The sequence below is a fragment of the Dermacentor variabilis genome, chromosome 4 (assembly GCF_050947875.1).
Source record: "Dermacentor variabilis isolate Ectoservices chromosome 4, ASM5094787v1, whole genome shotgun sequence".
Classification (NCBI taxonomy): Eukaryota; Metazoa; Arthropoda; class Arachnida; order Ixodida; family Ixodidae; genus Dermacentor; species Dermacentor variabilis.
This window is the reverse complement of record NC_134571.1, coordinates 186,309,701-186,327,095: the sequence shown is the minus strand read 5'-3', so window position 1 is coordinate 186,327,095 and position 17,395 is coordinate 186,309,701. Positions and strand designations below refer to the sequence as shown.

Sequence of the window (17,395 nt, the reverse complement as noted above, 5' to 3'; positions counted from 1 at the left end):
TAAAGTGCTGTTAACAATGATATAACTAAGCCCAAGGACAGATTTCAGGCTATATTTTTCCTGCATTCCTGTTCTTTATTCAAGTGGTGTACTGTAGCGCGACTAAAAGACTGGACAAACGAAGACACACAGGGACACACAGCTCTGTGTGTGTCCCTGTGTGTCTTCTTTTGTCCCGTCTTTTAATCGCGCTACCGTACATCCCTTGAATATGCATTACCAACAAGCCCACATTTCAACCCTCCCGTTCTTTCTATCCACATGCTAAAAAATACGTCAAACTTACACATGCATGACAACCTTCTGTCATCATATCATGGTCTCCTCAAAGAACATCTTACCAGGACTAGCCAACCAGTTTTGTGAGCTCAAAGCACAGATATTAAAACACTTAATATTACATGCATTTATTGATATATACATCATGCAGATAAATACAGCATGTGTAGTTAGTATGCATTGACTGGAATCAAATTATGCCCTTACATACATATCCCTGTCTGCTGTTGTTGCATTACACTGAACTCAATAAATGCTTATTTTTATCAACATAATTTTTTTATATCACCCATGACACGGAGCACAGTTCTTCATCTTGGGCTAGATTACTCACAGACAGACTATAATTGTACAAGGAATTAAAATTAATATTTAACTAATTAGGTTTTTTATCTAATTACTGTGCAGCACACGTTGCAATTTATCACTGGTAGCCGATCCCTTCGGAAGTCATCTGCTCCAAGTGAATTATGAAGACGCCAGTTTTGGGATATGCATTCTCAAGTTTCATGACGAACTGCTTTGGTGTTCCAGCAGTTTTTTTGTGCCTCTGTGTGTAAAGAGACATAGTTAAGAAAAGTAAGCAGACGAACAGTGCATTTTCATCGCAAGTTTGACAGTGCTTTTTTCAAAAGGTGTGCAAGTTTAAAAATTGATTCCAAGTGGATGTGCCTTGTGAAATCACCGGCTTCAGTTTGTATATTGCAATATGTAGGCTAAACTTATTAGCCCGAAAGGTTATTAGTGGAATTTGTTAATTATTTAATTATGGTTTTTAATGTCTTATGTAATTAATTGTCAACTCTTCCAAGCCATCCAGATCGATGAGTATAATTGTGCTGTTTCGCCACACGTGATTTAAAAAAATGATAATGTCAAAATAAGGACGCCCGGTTACTAGAACTGCTCACATTCATTTACTTGGATGCACATACATTGCTTTGGTAAGATAGTTTCCATCTTTAGATCTCCCTTGCCTTTGCCAGCTTCTTTTTTTTGGCGTTGTTAGAGCAGCTTCCACATTCGATGACCTTTGCAATTTCTGCAGAAGCAGTTGATAGCACCTCATTAATTAATGGTTAAATGATTTGCAATGAGCACAAGTATTTATATTTACTGGGACTTGCATAGCCAGTTATGGCAGACACTACTGTACCCTTAATGCGATTTGACTAACACGTGAGATGATGACTGATAACACTAGTGACCCTGTTACAATGAATGCACAGCACTAGTTGTTACATGAGCAATGCACCTCAAGGTAGCAACGTGATTGATCATGAGATGTGGCCTGAAGTTTCTTAAAAACATTACAATACAGAATTTTTTACTGTTGTTAACCTGTAGAAGCATACTGCAACCAATATGAAAGCTGCATGCTAAGTTTATCCTATGGAAAAAGGGGAAGTGTCGGCAAATCATGAGGTGTGTATTGTAGGTGCTCCATATTAGCCCATACCACACTATCACGAGTGCGTGACTGCATGTAACAGGCTAACGCCCTCCAAACATGAGTACCAAACCGTCAGCACTAATCAGCCATGTTTTCAAAGCAGATCTGTAAGCTTGCATGTATGCTCTTGCTAGCTTGAATCAGTTTCTCGAGAGTAATAGCAATCATATAGGTTTTATTAGGTAATAGCTTTATCAAAAATTAGTTGGGCCCACAAACCTGTTCTACTTTCATTTCTGTATTCATTGTGATCAAACGGGAGGAGCACAGAACTTCACAGTCACTAAACCAGTGTCTTGTGACTAGAATACTTTAAGCTAGGCTAGTTCATGCACCCCTTAACATCAGAATAATGCAAGCACAGAACTAAATGGAAAGTGCTAACTATGTTAGCATAGCCTTTTTTCACAGAAAAGACGTGTTTACCTGCGCTGGTGTCACCTCCAATTGAAGAACAGCAGCTAGGCTGGATGGGTCGGTGACATAGAGGCTCTCCTGTACTTGACTGCTGTCTCCAGTATCTATGGCAGCCTGGTAGCAAGAGCAACTTCAATTGCAACCACTGTATGCTTATAACACAATAAAAGTGTTGGGTGAATTGCACATAGAATAGATGCTCACCTGCGCAAGTTGTGGCTCAATAGGAAGGCTGGTACTTAGGCCGGATGGACCGGGCTCAGAGAGGCTGTTCTGGACTGCACTTTCATACTCCAAATTCATGGCAGCCTGAAAACAAAAGTGCTTATTGTAATCAGCTGTATGTCGTAAACTGCCTACTTGAAGTACTACAAAGGTGTAGGAAAAGTGCAACACAGAAGGAAATAATGTGCACCTGTTCAAATGTAGTCTGACTGTAGAGACCAGCACCTAAGCCAGACAAACCAGGGGTAGGTAGGCTGGCCTGAGCTGTGCGTTTATCAAAACTTGTGGCAACCTGAGGGAAAGACATCAGTGAGTAAATAACCGCTTCAAGTAAAACTGTGCAGCATGACGTGCACTAAGCGAGACGTGGAATTTACAGGGATGAGCGTGCAATAGCCGCATTCATCCCTATTATGCGTTGTGCAGTCTTACTTGAAACTGATATGCACCAAATGGCCTGATACAATTTTGTGTTCAATAGCAACTGCTGACTATTATTAGTGAATTGAAATGTTAACCTATGCAAGCACCATCAAGCCTTCATGATATCCTTGCGTGAGTTGAGAGGATGCAGAGTGCGAGTGTGCAACATGGCTTGTTGCATCAGATGCACTGTCACCTTGGTAAACTGGATGAGGCAGCTGGGAGGTTGCAAACTTCATATTATTAATATTGCACATGATAAGGAAGGAATGTCAAATAGCAGTAACTGAATATGTGCTTGGCCACTTTGGGACTGCTAACAACATATCCTTTGTTCGCTCTCACAAAATTATTTGGCATGGTTTGGCAAAATTACTTCTGAAATTGGTGCTTGCAGTAGAAAGTTTAAAATGCATGCAGTTAATTTTTTCCATCACTCCAACTCCTGTACTGGGTGCCACGAATAACCAGAGAAGCAGGTACAATACGCATAATTAAAATTTATGAGAAACATATAGTTTCTTAACTCGTGTTAAAGTTGGAAAACTTGTATAGTGAGTAGAGTACTGTATACTGCTGAAAATTTATTTATTTGTTTCGGTAAGTTGGTTGATTGTGTGTAAACTTGCTTTCTAAAATTCCATCCTCTACTAAAATTCTGCTCGCATACAGGTATCAGCATTGTTTACCAGTTTAAAGAAAGCCTCCCCCCCCCTTATATGCATGTGTGTATGTATTGAAAGAGCCATGCCCCATAAGAAGCATCAGTTCTCACCAAGAGCTTCGGCACTGCATGTTCCCGCAGACGGACTCTACTTAGCGACGTGCGATCTATATGTTCATCCCTAAAGTGAGCTGAACAAATACGGGCTTGCTTCTTAGGCTCTCGATCAACACTGGAGGATGGCCAAATTGCCTCTATCCACTTTTTCCGACGAACGGTGTCACCGGGAAACCTGATAATGAAGAGTCACGCGCATGTGTATTAGATGATAACTTATACTGTGCGAATAAAATATTTTACTGTTATACTACAACTATAGAATTATTATCGCTATGTGAATGCGTGTATCATAAATTCTAGTTTTTCCTCCGATAAAACACCAACCACATAAGGAAATTTACTTACACGTGAAAAGATATGGGCGGTCCACTTTTCGACGTGCGCGACTTGCATCCTGGCACACAACGACAAGGCATTAGATGAGCGGATACCTAGGCAAGTGTCCGCACAACTCGTGCGCGCAACGAAAACTGAAAAAAACGGTGCCTTTCGCGCATCGTTCGCTGAGAAAGAAACGCAGAAAAAGCAGTCATGGCCAGTCGACTCTTCATCCGGGACGACTGCTTTGACTAATTAAGGAACGAATCCTCCCTACCACAATCTTATCTCATCTGTGCGTGCGAGAAGCGCAGGGAAGTGAAGGTTAGCGGATGCGCTGCAAGAATATGCAAGGCTCCACAGAACGTACACCTGCGAACACGTCGAACGGCTAGCTATTCCATGCTCCCACGTAGGCCGGGTCCACGCGCGTATTGTTCGGCACCGTGCGCCGGCCAGTCGACTCTTCATCTGGGAAGATGGGAAAGAAGCGGCTGCTTTGACTTATTAATGAAATAATCCTCCCTACCGCAGGCGTACCTTATCTGTGCGCGCGCGAAGCGCAGGGAAGGTCAGCGGATGCGCCGCAAGGGTGAGGAAGGCTCCACAGAACGTACCTGCGAACACAGCAAACGGCTGTTCCATGGTCTCAGGTAGGCCGGTTCCACGAGCGTACTGTTCTGCATTGTGTGCCGGCTATCGCAAAACTTTGGTTCCGTGACGCTTCACTTACCGTGCGAAGAAGGCACCTCAAGCCGCAGTCAATGAACCTAAACGCGGAGTCAGAAATGACATTCTGCCTCCTCGCCGGCGCGCTGTCGAAGTGATGCACGGCCACCCGAAGTTTGTTCAATAAAGCACGACGATTCCTCAAGCGAGAATGTGTTTGTGCTCATAAACTCCAAATGGATCGCAAATGGGTTGGTGTGTCGTAGGTGTCTCCAGTGCGTTCTTGCAGTGCAGTAAGAATGCGTACATCTTTTTTCGCATCGCCAGACGCCTAGCTCGCAAGACCGTATGAGAGCCCCAGGAAGCCCAAGGAGAGAAAAGCAAGTAGAAGGCAGCGATAAAGGGGACCTTTTTTTAAAAGACACGCAAGAGCTGGGTAGCGGCCGGTAATTGCGGTTAATGAGAACAGTTCAGTTGGTTGGCCTTATATTTAAGGCATGTTTATTTTCATAAAAGCCGGTAAAAGCAGCCGATTCGACCTCACGGCCCAATTTGCGAAGTTCATTATGAACTTCTTTTAACATGGGTTCGGCAATGGCAACGCAATGAGACATCACGATTGTTTAGTATTGCTGCGGAGCGAGCGCGCGCGCTGCGCGCGCGAGACCACGCGCAGCGCGGCGTGGTTTCGCGAAAGATGTAAACAAGAGAGGAGGGTGGCCCAAAAGGCGGAGCATCGCCATGACCAACGCCAACTTCCGGCTTCACTTTTGCTTCACAAAGAGTGACGTCAGAACCTCTCCTTAGTTTCCTTCCTCCGTAGCGGCGCCCTAGCGGTTCCCGCTTTTTCGGCCCAGCTTTTCCTCTAGAGTTCGTTATAGTGACTCTATGCGCGCGACGCCTTCAACTGCTATGAGCGTTCGCCGCGCCGCCTACAGCCTGTTTCGCGCGGATGCGATGGCCACGCCGAACCATACGCGGCACATATCGCCACGATTTTTCGTCGAAATTACGCCCGTAAGCTATCTCGCAGATTGTTTTAGAAAATTACGCTGGTCGCAGAACACAACGTTTACAGATACTTCAAACTGAGTGGAGCGTGGATGCGCAAGTGGTACGTACCACCAGCACCGACACCTGAGCAAGACAGCTAAAAACTCGTGGGTCAGATTCAGTTCTGCGATTTCTATAGGTTTGTTCACCGGCAGCCCATCAAGTGACGCTCCTCGCTCTCGGGATTCCGTCTTGTGCGGGTTGTGACCGACAACCACCAAGCCAATATCTCGCCGTTTAAGAGCCTTTCTGATGACGGCGCGCTTTCGTGTAGGCGATCCGCTCTTTCTTTCCTTTGATTAGATCCATCTCATAAAGAATCTCCGCGACAATTTCCTGGAAAGAGCACTGTTAGACGGGGATCAGCTAATCGAAGGGTCTCCATTAATAAGGTGTTCGAAATACAGTCTCAGCTGCTCGCGAAGCCAGTAAAATTCCCCCACGCGTGCTCCTATTGAGCCAAATAACCTGGAAAAACGGAAAGTGCCAAGAAAGTGCCACTCCTTCCGAGTCATCATGGAAGATCTAATAGCCACGCTAAATTTCCTCCAAGTAAACCCAAAGCGCCATCTTGGCGCCTGAGAATTTCAGAACTGCCTCGCCACCTTTAGTGTGCGTGCGAGGGTGAGTGCGAGTGCGTGCGAGTGCGTGTGTGTGTGTACGTGTGTGTGTGTGTGTGTGTGTGTGTGTGTGTGTGTGTGTGTGTGTGTGTGTGTGTGTGTGTGTGTGTGTGTGTGTGTGTGTGTGTGTGTGTGTGTGTGTGTGTGTGTGTGTGCGTGCGTGTGTGTGTGTGCGTGCGTGTGCGTGTGTGTGCGTGTGTGTGTGTTTGTGTGTGTGGTAGCTAAATGGTACGCCATGGCAGTAATTTAATACCTCCTAGATTATGCCAAGTAAGTTTATATCGCATCAGCATCGAATTTCTGCCTGCCTCAGTTGCGATTTAATTCATTCGGCCCTGTCGACTGTTCCCAGCTTCCGCCATACTCTGGCTCGAAGATTCAACAGCGACTCCGTAGAGTCGTTCGTCACTTGTCTCAGACAATTTAACGGTGACCACGACAAAGTCGACGCTCGGGCAGCTGCCTTCTCTGTGTAGAATCTTCTAAAGGTGCGAAAATGTTATAAATAAATATTAGGAAACCATAATTCTGTTCGTGCTTCTTTGTGTAGGGCGGGATCTTACGTACCACAAAGACAGACAACGCACCGTCCAGCTCTGAGTCCAATGCTATCTTCAGCCTTCCAGTGCAAGGCAATGATGATCCTGATTGTCCATTCGCAATTGAATCTGCTGCCAGAGAGCTTTCAAGCGACCTTGAGTACGTGACTTACTGTTCACAGGCGCAAGATGAGCTTGAAATTGCTACTACCGCCTTTCTGGCCGAGTACCTCGCCCGTCCCTGTGATGGGGCGGTATGAACTCGAATGTTTTAAGAGCCACGCGACGTGAAAGAACTGATTTGTTGAGCTACTTCAAAAGCATTCGGCCTCCCTTGTTTTTTTTTTCTCTCGTTAAACACATTCGTTAGGCAGAACAGAAACACAATTTGTGGTTCTAGAACAAAGAAAAGCTTCATGTCACATGGCTCAATCGGCGAATCCCCCCTCAAGGGTAAGCGCTGCACATTATTTAAAGGCAGCAAGCACAATGTGCTTATATTCATTTGCATTGCCACTGTTTCAAGCATCACAGATCCCACTCGACTAAGCAAATTGCCGCATCTATGCGCTTATTCGAAAATTTGTATTAATGTAACCTTCCTAAAGATTGCAATATTGTATCTGTATGCATTATACTTTAGGAAGTTCCCTCGTGTGTGATCATATTCTATGTTTTCAGAAGGCGATGAAGCAGACGAATCAACAAGTGAATATAATGACAACGGAAAGTGGGAGATTGGCATTTTCTTCCCTGCTCTGGAATGACCTTTCTCCTTTAAAGCTCCTGGTGGTATTAGCGCTCAGAAAGCTTAGTTCACCACGTTGACTAGTCATCAAAATAACAGATTCGTTATCTTTACGTTCACCACTCACTGCCCACATAGTATCTCACATGATGCAAGCATTCCATTCTCTTGCGCCTGCTCAATAAAAATTATAAGGCTTGTCTGGATACCTAGGCATAAAGGATTATTTATGAATTAAAATGGCAGATAGCCTCGCAAGAGCGGCCGTCAGTTGTCCAATTCTATTGGTACTTCCAGTGTCAACATAATTAGTAAGCGAGATTCAGGTCATCAACTATCATGAAATGACATTGTATTCCCAGCCATAACAAATTTTGCTGAGTGTCGACACCTACTATTCCCTTGACGCAGAAGTTTGTTTCGAACTCGTGAAACTAAGGTAACAGTCATTCGGTGACGGTGTCGTATACATACCTTAAAGTTTTATCAGCACAAAGCTGGCTTTTCTCCCTCCCCGCTGTGTCCGTTCTGGGGTAAAGAGGACAGAATCGACCGTTTTTTTTTCTTATTGCGTAGAAGAGTTACACATGGAAGGAAAAGCATTTTAAAAACACCATTTGAAAATTTTTGAATGAATTTTTTTCAATTCCTGAAATTCTCCCTCTCAGAGCCACCTCTCTTGGGCAATGTCATAAGGATGCTTTCTCAGCCGCTAAAGAGTTTATAATACTTTCAAAAAGTTTTCTTCAATAAAGTTATAGTCAGTAGTTATTTTCACTTATTTTGATTCTTTCCCAACTACCTCCGTTGTTTTCGTGGAATCAACCAATCGACTTCTAATTCCACCCGCATCTTGGCCAATCCCGCATAGTGGGTATGAGCCAGTGACAGGGCGGCACACAAATGCACAAGAATGTCGCCTGCGTTTCGAAGCCTCGTTTCCCTCGCGTTGACCTTCCACGTCGCCTCGTGCGCCTCCGACCTGTTCACGGCAACGGAAGACATGCAGAAGTCCGTGGGCACCGAACACGTCGCTCTCGAAGACGGCCACTTCTACATCCTGTCGCAAGAGCGTCAGCTGGCCGCTGCCGTAAGCCGCTACGAAAGATTAAGGAACGCCAAGTCGCTGCGAACCGGTCAGGGCGCCTTGGGAACGTTCCTCTTCCTGAGCGAGCTCACCAATTTCAATTCGTACGCGACCCTGAGTGCCGCGCGTCGCTCTCTAAGAAGCCTTCGCACCGCTTTCCTTTCGCCGTCCTTCAGGGAATGGTGGCCGACGGACAGTGATGTCGCAGGAGCCGCTATTGGAATCTGTAAGTTGCAGCACCTGTACAATATCCCCGCGACTAAGATGGCAGCCATGAAGTCGCGCCTGCTGCCAGCCGCTTCACCCGAAGACTTCGCTTGCGTGGCCAGGGGCTGTTCGATTGAAGCAGAGTATGGAAACACCTCCGCCTGGGTTCGAGCAGCGCTTTCAGAGACGCCGTCGTCCCCAACAAGAGGCTCTTTCCGGAGCCTTCGATTAGGCCTCGGTTGGTTACAGGCAAACGACGAGCGCTGGCCTCGGTTGCAGCGATGGGCAAAGTCTATTTACACAAAGGCGGGAAGAGGCTACCCTTCTTCGCCGGAGTCGGATATCAACGAGTACAAGGATGTCTGTGTCCAACAAGGATTTTTGAGGCCGCCTGGAAGCAGACTTGTGTGCAAGATGTCCACGAACTTTGGAGACCCACGCTTGATTCTTCAGCCGCTCAAGTTAGAGGTGCTGTCGCTCAAGCCACGAGTGGTGGTCATCAGCGACTTCCTCTCCCCATCGGAAGTGCATTTCATTCGATCAGCGGCGCAGAAGGGATTCGAGCGTGCAGGAATTTATTCCCCGACTGCCGTTGAAGGAATGCCAAGCTGGAAACGGATCGGCAAGGTAACAGCGCATTGATTTTGTCACCATCTCGCGGTGGTTTAAAGCGAGGCTTTTCTTTGCGAACCTCGTCGAGTTTCCTGGCCGTGGGAGCTGAGCACCTGTTCAATCGCCGAATAGGCTGCACAATTACGCCAGAGCGCGAGTTCCGCGCTCTCCGCCGGATTCCTTGCAGCAGCGCCAGATGGCGCTCACCTCCAAGCATTCGTATCTTTTAAGAGGCCCACGTGCACTCAGGAGACCAGAGTAGGTAGCAATGAAGAAGGTCCCGTAGGGGAACATCATAATAACATCGCCGTCAATAACAGAAAATGGAGGAAAAGAAGAAAGCGAGCTCGCCATGAAATAGGCTACATCAATATGCAGGGTGGCGCAAGAAAAGCGGGCAGAGATTGAGGAGCAGTTAAACAGATAACAAATATGCGGTTACAGAAACGCACCTTAGAGACTCGGAAGGGTCGCCAGTGATTGAGAATTATGTTTGGGAAGGGTGCAACAGAACTAAGTCGGAAAGAAATGGCGGGGGAGTCAGAATGATCATCCACCAGGGAGCCAAATGGAAAAAGGAGTAAATTCGAAATGTCATGAGCATCTTTGGTTATCAGGTACAATGAGTGGGAAGAAAACAGCTAGGCGTAACGTATTTGCGGACAGCAAATAATTGCACAGAGAAGAATCAAGAGTTAATGGAATGCATAAGCGCTGATAATAAGGGTTTTTGGAATGATGCCGGAATTATCCTATTAGGTGACATGAATGCCCACATAGAGGACCTAGATGGCTCTACCGAAAAGAATGTGAAGTCAATGCTCGATCTCTGTGAGCAACATAACCTCGTTATCGTGAATACAGGGCCTAAGTGTGAAGGGCAGATCACGTGGGAAGTGGGAAACCGGCAATAGGCCATTGATTACTGTCTGATGACAGAATGAATTCATGACGAGTTGAAAGAAATGGTCATTGGCGAGGAAGGGCAGCATAAGCAGCATAAGGAGTGACCATAAACGCATCATTTTGAAAATGGCTTAAGTAGTTGGGAAAGAGAGCAAGGAGTGCGAAATGGCCAGTCCAAATTTGAACGCTGAACAAATAACAAATATAGTCATGAAGAGTCGAGGAAGAACTTGGCTAATGGCCAAATGAAGAGTGGGAATATAATGAGCTTCTAAGTGTAATAACGACAGAAATACGGAAAGAGAAACAACATGTTCGTTGGAAAGGAAAAAAAACAGAAAAGCTGGTGGAACAGTGAGATACGAGAAGCGATCGCCGAACGACAGAAAGCATCCCGAGAGCACAGGCAGGCAGAGAAAGCGCAGTTGCCGCAGGATGAAGTAGCCAGTAAATGGGAAATACACCGGGAGAAAAAGTGTATTGTTCAAATACTGGTGCAAGCAAAGATAAAAGGCGAAAGTGAACGTTAGTTCTCAGAAATACGTGAGAAAAAGAAGGCCGCACCTAGAATATTTTGGAACCAAATAAAATTACTAGGCAAAAAGTCAACAACAATCAGCAACATAACCTAGACGAACGTGGAAACAAATTGAAAGGGAAAGCCACATTAAATTACATACGAAAAATAGCAGCTAAATATTTCCAAGGCAATGACGAGGTTGTATTTGAAGAAAATAGAACATGAAAGAGAACCAGATGGAAAAGGAGCTGGTGCTGACAAATTTCAACTAGAAGAAGGCCAAGAGAAAATTCCTAAGCACACAGCCACACGGCTAAACGAGGTTCCCGTTTGGCTGATTAATGGACTAGGACCAAAAAGCAAGGAAGCTCTGGTGAAAGCACTGGAAAAAGGCTTCAATAGATAGAAGAGTACCAGACACTTGGCGACAAAGCAGAATGAATGTAATTAATAACGTTAAGGGGTAGAAAGATAGAATTCACTAGTATAGACCGTTCACCATTACATCGGTAATATACAACTTAGCCATGCAAGCAATCAAAATAAAGGTGCAAGCATGGGCACAGAATAAAGGCATTTTGGGAGAACTTTAGAATGGCTTCACAACAGGTAGGCGCTTGGATGATAACCTATTTGTTCTTGCTCAGTGTATTGAAATATCAAGAGTAGAAAGCACGCCGCTATATGTTTCCTTTTTAGACATTACAGGAGCGTATGACAACGCAGACCGCAACATTTTGTGCGATATTCAGGAAGGGGAAGGCTAATTTAGGCGACGATTACCTACAGTTTGACAGAGCTTTACCTAGAGAACACCGTTTGCGTTGAATGGGAAGGGATGAGGAGCGAGGAGAAAGTTCATATCAACAAGGCCCTGAGGCATGGGTGCCCTTTATCCCCACTGCTCTTTATAAAGTACATGATGAGGATGGAGAGGGCGCTAGAAGGAAGTAATATCGGGTTTAATCTCTCATACAAACAGGCGAGTACAGTACTAGAGCAGCAGTTTCCAGGTTTATTTTATCCGGACGACATTGTGTTGCTAGCTAACAAGCAAAGTGATTTGCAACTTCTGGCTAATATCAATGGACAGGAAGGTGAGAATTTAGGATTGTAATTTAGCGTTAGCAAATCAGGTTATTCAAGGAAAACAGCGAACAGACAGTGGCAATACAGTGACAAGAAATACCTCGGGTAAAAGAATATAAATATCTTGGTATATGGATACACAAAGGCAATAGATATATGTAAACACAGGAAAAAACAATAACAGAAAAGGGGAAATGAAATGAAGCACGGAGCGCAATTGGGATACAATAGGTACGACGGGATCCGGGGTATGTGGAAAAGTGTAATGTTTCCAGGACTTACTTTTCGAAATGTGGTTGTTTGCTTGAAATCAGGGGTAATATCAGGACTCGATGGAAACCAAAAGTCAGTGGAACGCCTCGCATTGTGCGCTCACGGGAAGACTACAAGGGAAGCTGTGCAGGGTGATATGGGCTGGATAGGTTTTGAAGTGAGGGAAGCTCACATTAAAATTGATTATGAAGAACGATTGAGGAATCTGCAAGAAAGTAAATGGGCTGGTAGAGTGTTGAGGTATTTGTACAGAAAAAACATTGATTCACAGTGGGGGAAAAGAACTAGGAAGCTCACCAGCAAGTATGCGGCCTCTAGGTGAGCAACACAGCAACAAATGACGTCAAGCGGAAAGTCGGAGAGGCTGAAACAATCTCGGGGGTGGCGGCAATGGAAAAGAAACCTGCCAGGAGTAACTACTTAAGAGGAAAAAACGGAATCAGGAAAGAAACAATTTATGATAAGTCGAAAGGAAGCTCATTATTTTTCGAAGCGAGATCGGGATGCCTCAGAACACGCACCTAGAAAGCGAGATAGAAGAAGGAAGAAGAAGCATTTGCTTGCTGCGGTAAAGCTAAGGAAACGATGGAGCATGTTTTAATAGAATGTGAAGATATCTGCCCAGCGGTTGATTTAGCCCCCAATGGACTCCCGTGGGTTTAGCGAGAACAGGGGAAAAGTAAACATGTCCGCGATAGAGATTAGTAAGAGGCGATTTGGAGATTGGTGGAAGTAGGGAAACGGCAAAAAACGGAGACGTACGAAAGCAAAGTTCACATTAAGGGGTCAGAAAATTTGGTTATGGGAATTCACAGTGCGGTTTTTTCTTTTTCTTTTTTTACCTAGGTAGGACATTAGGCAGCATAAAAGCAAGAGCTTGGTTGCGCAACCGACCACCCCGTTCCAAAGGGGACGCTCATAACATCCATCCATTCATTGTATGCATTCGCGCCAGCGGGGGCGCCGGTCGTGCGGAGAAATGAAGAGAAAATGAAGCTCAACGCTTCGCCTCCGCGCATCCGCAGCTGTACGTAATGAGGAAGTAAAATCTTCTTGCAGATAGAATGGATTGCACTTACGCTACGCACGAATGCCCATACTGCCACTGAAACCATGACGCGTTCAAGGCGTTCGCTTGTAGTCAACAGCACTGCTGAATAAACGGCTCGGTAAAATTTGTGTTAGCACGTGCTTGCGTGCGCGTGTGTGGCGGGCGCGCATCTACTCGCATGTCGGTTCTTTGTGCGCTCCCACAAAGCTTCGCTATATATTGATCCCAATCAGCATCCGTTGTATTTTCTTTTCTTAGAATTTATGCAGCATGAAATTCACTAGCATTTCTTCGGGTATACCTTCTGGACAAAATCTCGTTGTCTTGCACCTATAAATGAACGAGTGCGAACAGGATAGTGCAGAATTTAAAACATGAAGTCAAAGGGTGTGAAGAGGCACTGACGTCATCAGAAAGCAAACCAGATAAAAAGCAAAGAGGAGGAGATGCTGGGAAGAAAGGAAGTTTGAACATCACCAGCCCCTACTTCGCATCGTGCATGAGGAAAACAAAGAAGGAATATAAGAGTGTCTGCAGTCCAAGTTTGTCATGTGGTCATAAGCGATACAAAATTGAAGTTCCATTCTTCAACTTTAAATATCTTTGAAATCCTATAACCTTTCTTTGTAAGTCGTCTGTCCCTTAAGCAATAGATGGAGCTAGAGGTTTCGGACAAATGGGTTCAGACATGGCCAAACACGTGACAAAGAAGTGATCTCAAAGTTAATCATCGATGGTTAATGCAGCTCTAAATTTTGATGTGAACAGCATTCTGTATCAACCTTTAGCCATAACCATGTGAAGCCAACAGATAATGATAACAAGGAAAACATGAGGGAAATTACCTAATTTATTCGTAGAATTGACAGGCCAAAGGAAAATCAACTTGACTCAAGCAACGACCTGCCGCCGATGAAAGTAGAATCTTCATTAGGTTCTCCTACCACCAGCGGCAAACTGTTCCATCGTCGACTTTCGATTCCCGTAAGTTTATCATTTCTACTCATCAACTAAAGGCAACAAATGCTTTCCTTTGCTTCATTATCTATTGGATTATATCGTTGTAGTGAACAACAAATCACTTCCCTTAGTTTCCCTTCATATCTTATTATTTGCCTATTTTACACAATTTGAGTAGATATTTTTCTGAAGTCTCATACGCCGACATAATGATCCAAGTTTTCTACTAGCTTGTGCCATCCCGCGTCACCACATCGCCGTAATTATGCAGCCGTCATTCAATCATGCACGTGCTGCCACTATCAGGTCCAGGACAACATTCATTTGGGCTAGATGGTGCATACAGGATGGCGCTTGTCCTGTGTCGTTCTCCCTCTCGCGATCGTCGTAGTTGGCGCTGTTCCTTCCTAATTCATTGTAGGGTCATGGTCGTCATCCCACTGTCGCCATGCCGTGGCCGTCATACTGCATTCGTCGTTTCATCGGCGCCGTTTTTTTTTTTCGCATTCATACTGTCGTCATGAGCGTACGTCGCCTTTATCATGCTATTGGCGTCATTCCCTCCTCTTCGTACACTCGTTGTCATTTCTTTCTTATGCCGTCACGGTCTTTCCATCCCTCCACCTTTTCGACCCGTTTATTCTCATACCGTCGCCACCACCCCGTACAGTCGTCTCGACATTACCGTCACAAAGCGGTCGTCGTCACCCTATCGTCGTTCTACCATCGTCCCGCATTTTAGAATCACCCTTCGTCCCATTGGCTTCATACCGCCTTCGTGGTTCCATCGTCGTCACTGCCCTGCCATCATGCGGTGGTGAAGATGCCGTCATGTTTATGGGCGACCCTGGTGAGCCAGTATCTTAGCAAAGTGGACGGATCCCGGGCAGAGTGTGTCGCACAGCCGAAGTGATGGCACACCCAGATTGACCTCCACAGATTGCTAATAAAGATGCCTTCAGCAATGCCCAGTATCGCTACATTTCCTGAATGCTAATCGCATTAACGTTTACAGACATGGTGAAGTGGGTTCGGTAGCAATATTTTTAAGCCTCGATCGCCAGCATGGCTCGTTTTATTTCATTTTCTGCTCTGAAACAAGAAACCGATATTGAAAGCTACAGTTACATTCCAAATTAGTAGTGCAAAATTTAAAACATCATTAACAACGTAAAAATCCATCTACATTATTTATACAACAGATAAAACAATTAGAGATGAATAACCGTTGTCATGAAACTGGAATTGAACCTCTTGCGTGTGCCCTGGCTAAACAAGAGACGAGAAAATCCTATATTTCGGGCCAAAAAATATATACAGGGCCTCGAAACTACGAGTAACTAAACTAAATATTCTATGCTAGGAACATGAATTATGCTTCAACATATCCTTTACGTGCTTTAGCGCACAGGCTTATTGAGAACAAGTCAACAAATACTAAACAAAAAATGAGAATACCCTAATAATTGGAACGTTATTTCATTCTTCCTCACTATTTTATACACCTGCAGGTGTCCTGGCTCTGGGACTCCGACCACAACTTTCTGCAGCGCCTCTCTCGGCGCATTGCGGTCACTACTGGTGTGTCGCTGGAATCTGCAGAGGCGTATCAGGTGGCAAACTACGGCATCGGCGGACACTACACGCCCCACATGGACGCCCACGGGTTCGACAAGGTGGCCGACCACGTGGACATTAGGGACGGCAACCGACTGGCCACCATGCTCATGTACCTCACAGACGTCGCCGCGGGAGGTGCAACCGCGTTCGTCAGGCTGGGCGTCGCGGTGAAGCCGCGCGTCGGCGACGCCCTCTTCTGGTACGACGTGGAACCGTATGATGGGGACGAGTTCCCCACTGAGCTTTCCTTCTGGCACCAGAAAAGGAAGGCGGACGAGCTCACGACGCACGTTGGCTGTCCCGTTCTGTCGGGTTCCAAGTGGATCGTGACCAAGTGGATGCACGAGCGAAACAACCTCGTCGTGCACTACAACACGCCCGGCTGACGCCTTGGTTATGAGCGCCTAACAAAATCGAGAACCTCGCTTTGGGTGTGACTCGATCAATTTATACACATTTCATCCTTTTTGAAATTACGAGTTCAACGTACGTGAAAGGCCTCGCCTCGCCGAATTGATTAGAGTGCCAATTCATTTTCTTAAAGAGAGAAATGAGCCGAGCAGATCCGCCCTTTGCTTGATGGAACGCACTGAGTAACCGGTAAGGGAGAGAAGGGAGGGTAAGGGAGGGTTTCCTGAAAGGCGAAACATTGATTGAGATAGGTAATTATTAGAGAGCCATACGCATAAGTTTAGTAGTTTTATCAGCTGCATAAACTGCTGCAAACATTTGCTTACTAAATCAACAAGCGTTGAGCACATGGAAATATGAACGCATCTCACTCGATGAATGCGGACGCTCGCTGTCAGAACGCTGACGTCATGAGCGGCCGCATCAGTGAACGAATTCCCTTTCCACCTCATATTTTACCCCATGAAACGTTGCGCGCGACCGCAGTAACAGTGAAGGGCCGATCGAGCGGCCCATCGCCGCAAGCCGCACCGCACGCGGGCGGTACGTAAAAAGCGGGCGGTCGTCGCGATCGGTCACAAAATTGCATTTATGCTGAAACCGCACGGTGCTGGGTGGATGAATCGATGGATGGATGTTAAGAGCGTCCCCTTTGGAAGGGGGCGGTTGCTTGCGCCACCTAGCCCTTGCTATTATATTGTCTAATGGCCTACATAGGTTAAACAAAAAAAGAAAAAACACTATGAACTTCCACCACCAAATTTTCTGGTCCCCTATTGCGAACTTTGCTTTTCCAATCCTCCAATCACCTCTTACTTATCCCTATTGCGGACATGTTTACTTTTCCACTGCTCTCGCTGAACCCAAGGGTTTGAAGGAGGCTACTGGTGCCGAAATCGACCGCTGGGCAGACGTCTTCACATTCCAATAAAACATGCTCCATAGTTTCCCTAGCTTTACCGCAGCCAAGCACATGTTTCTTCTTCCTTCTTATATCTCGCTTTATAGGTGCGTGTTCTAAGGCATCCCGATCTCGCTTCAAAAAGTAATGAGCTTCTCTTTGAGTTATCATAAATTGTTTCTTTCCTGATTTCTTTTTTCCTCTTAAGTAGTTACTCATGGCAGGTTTCT

At 45.5% G+C, this 17,395-nt stretch overlaps 1 protein-coding gene across 1 annotated transcript; it reads left to right on the top strand.

Annotated features, from left to right (window-relative positions):
• Positions 1-8,441: 8,441 nt before the first annotated feature.
• On the top strand, positions 8,442-16,239 carry LOC142578465 (prolyl 4-hydroxylase subunit alpha-1-like). The gene is made up of 2 exons (XM_075687848.1): positions 8,442-9,449; positions 15,745-16,239. Exons 1-2 carry the CDS (start codon positions 8,442-8,444, stop codon positions 16,237-16,239), a joined length of 1,503 nt encoding a protein of 500 aa, XP_075543963.1.
• Positions 16,240-17,395: the final 1,156 nt, after the last annotated feature.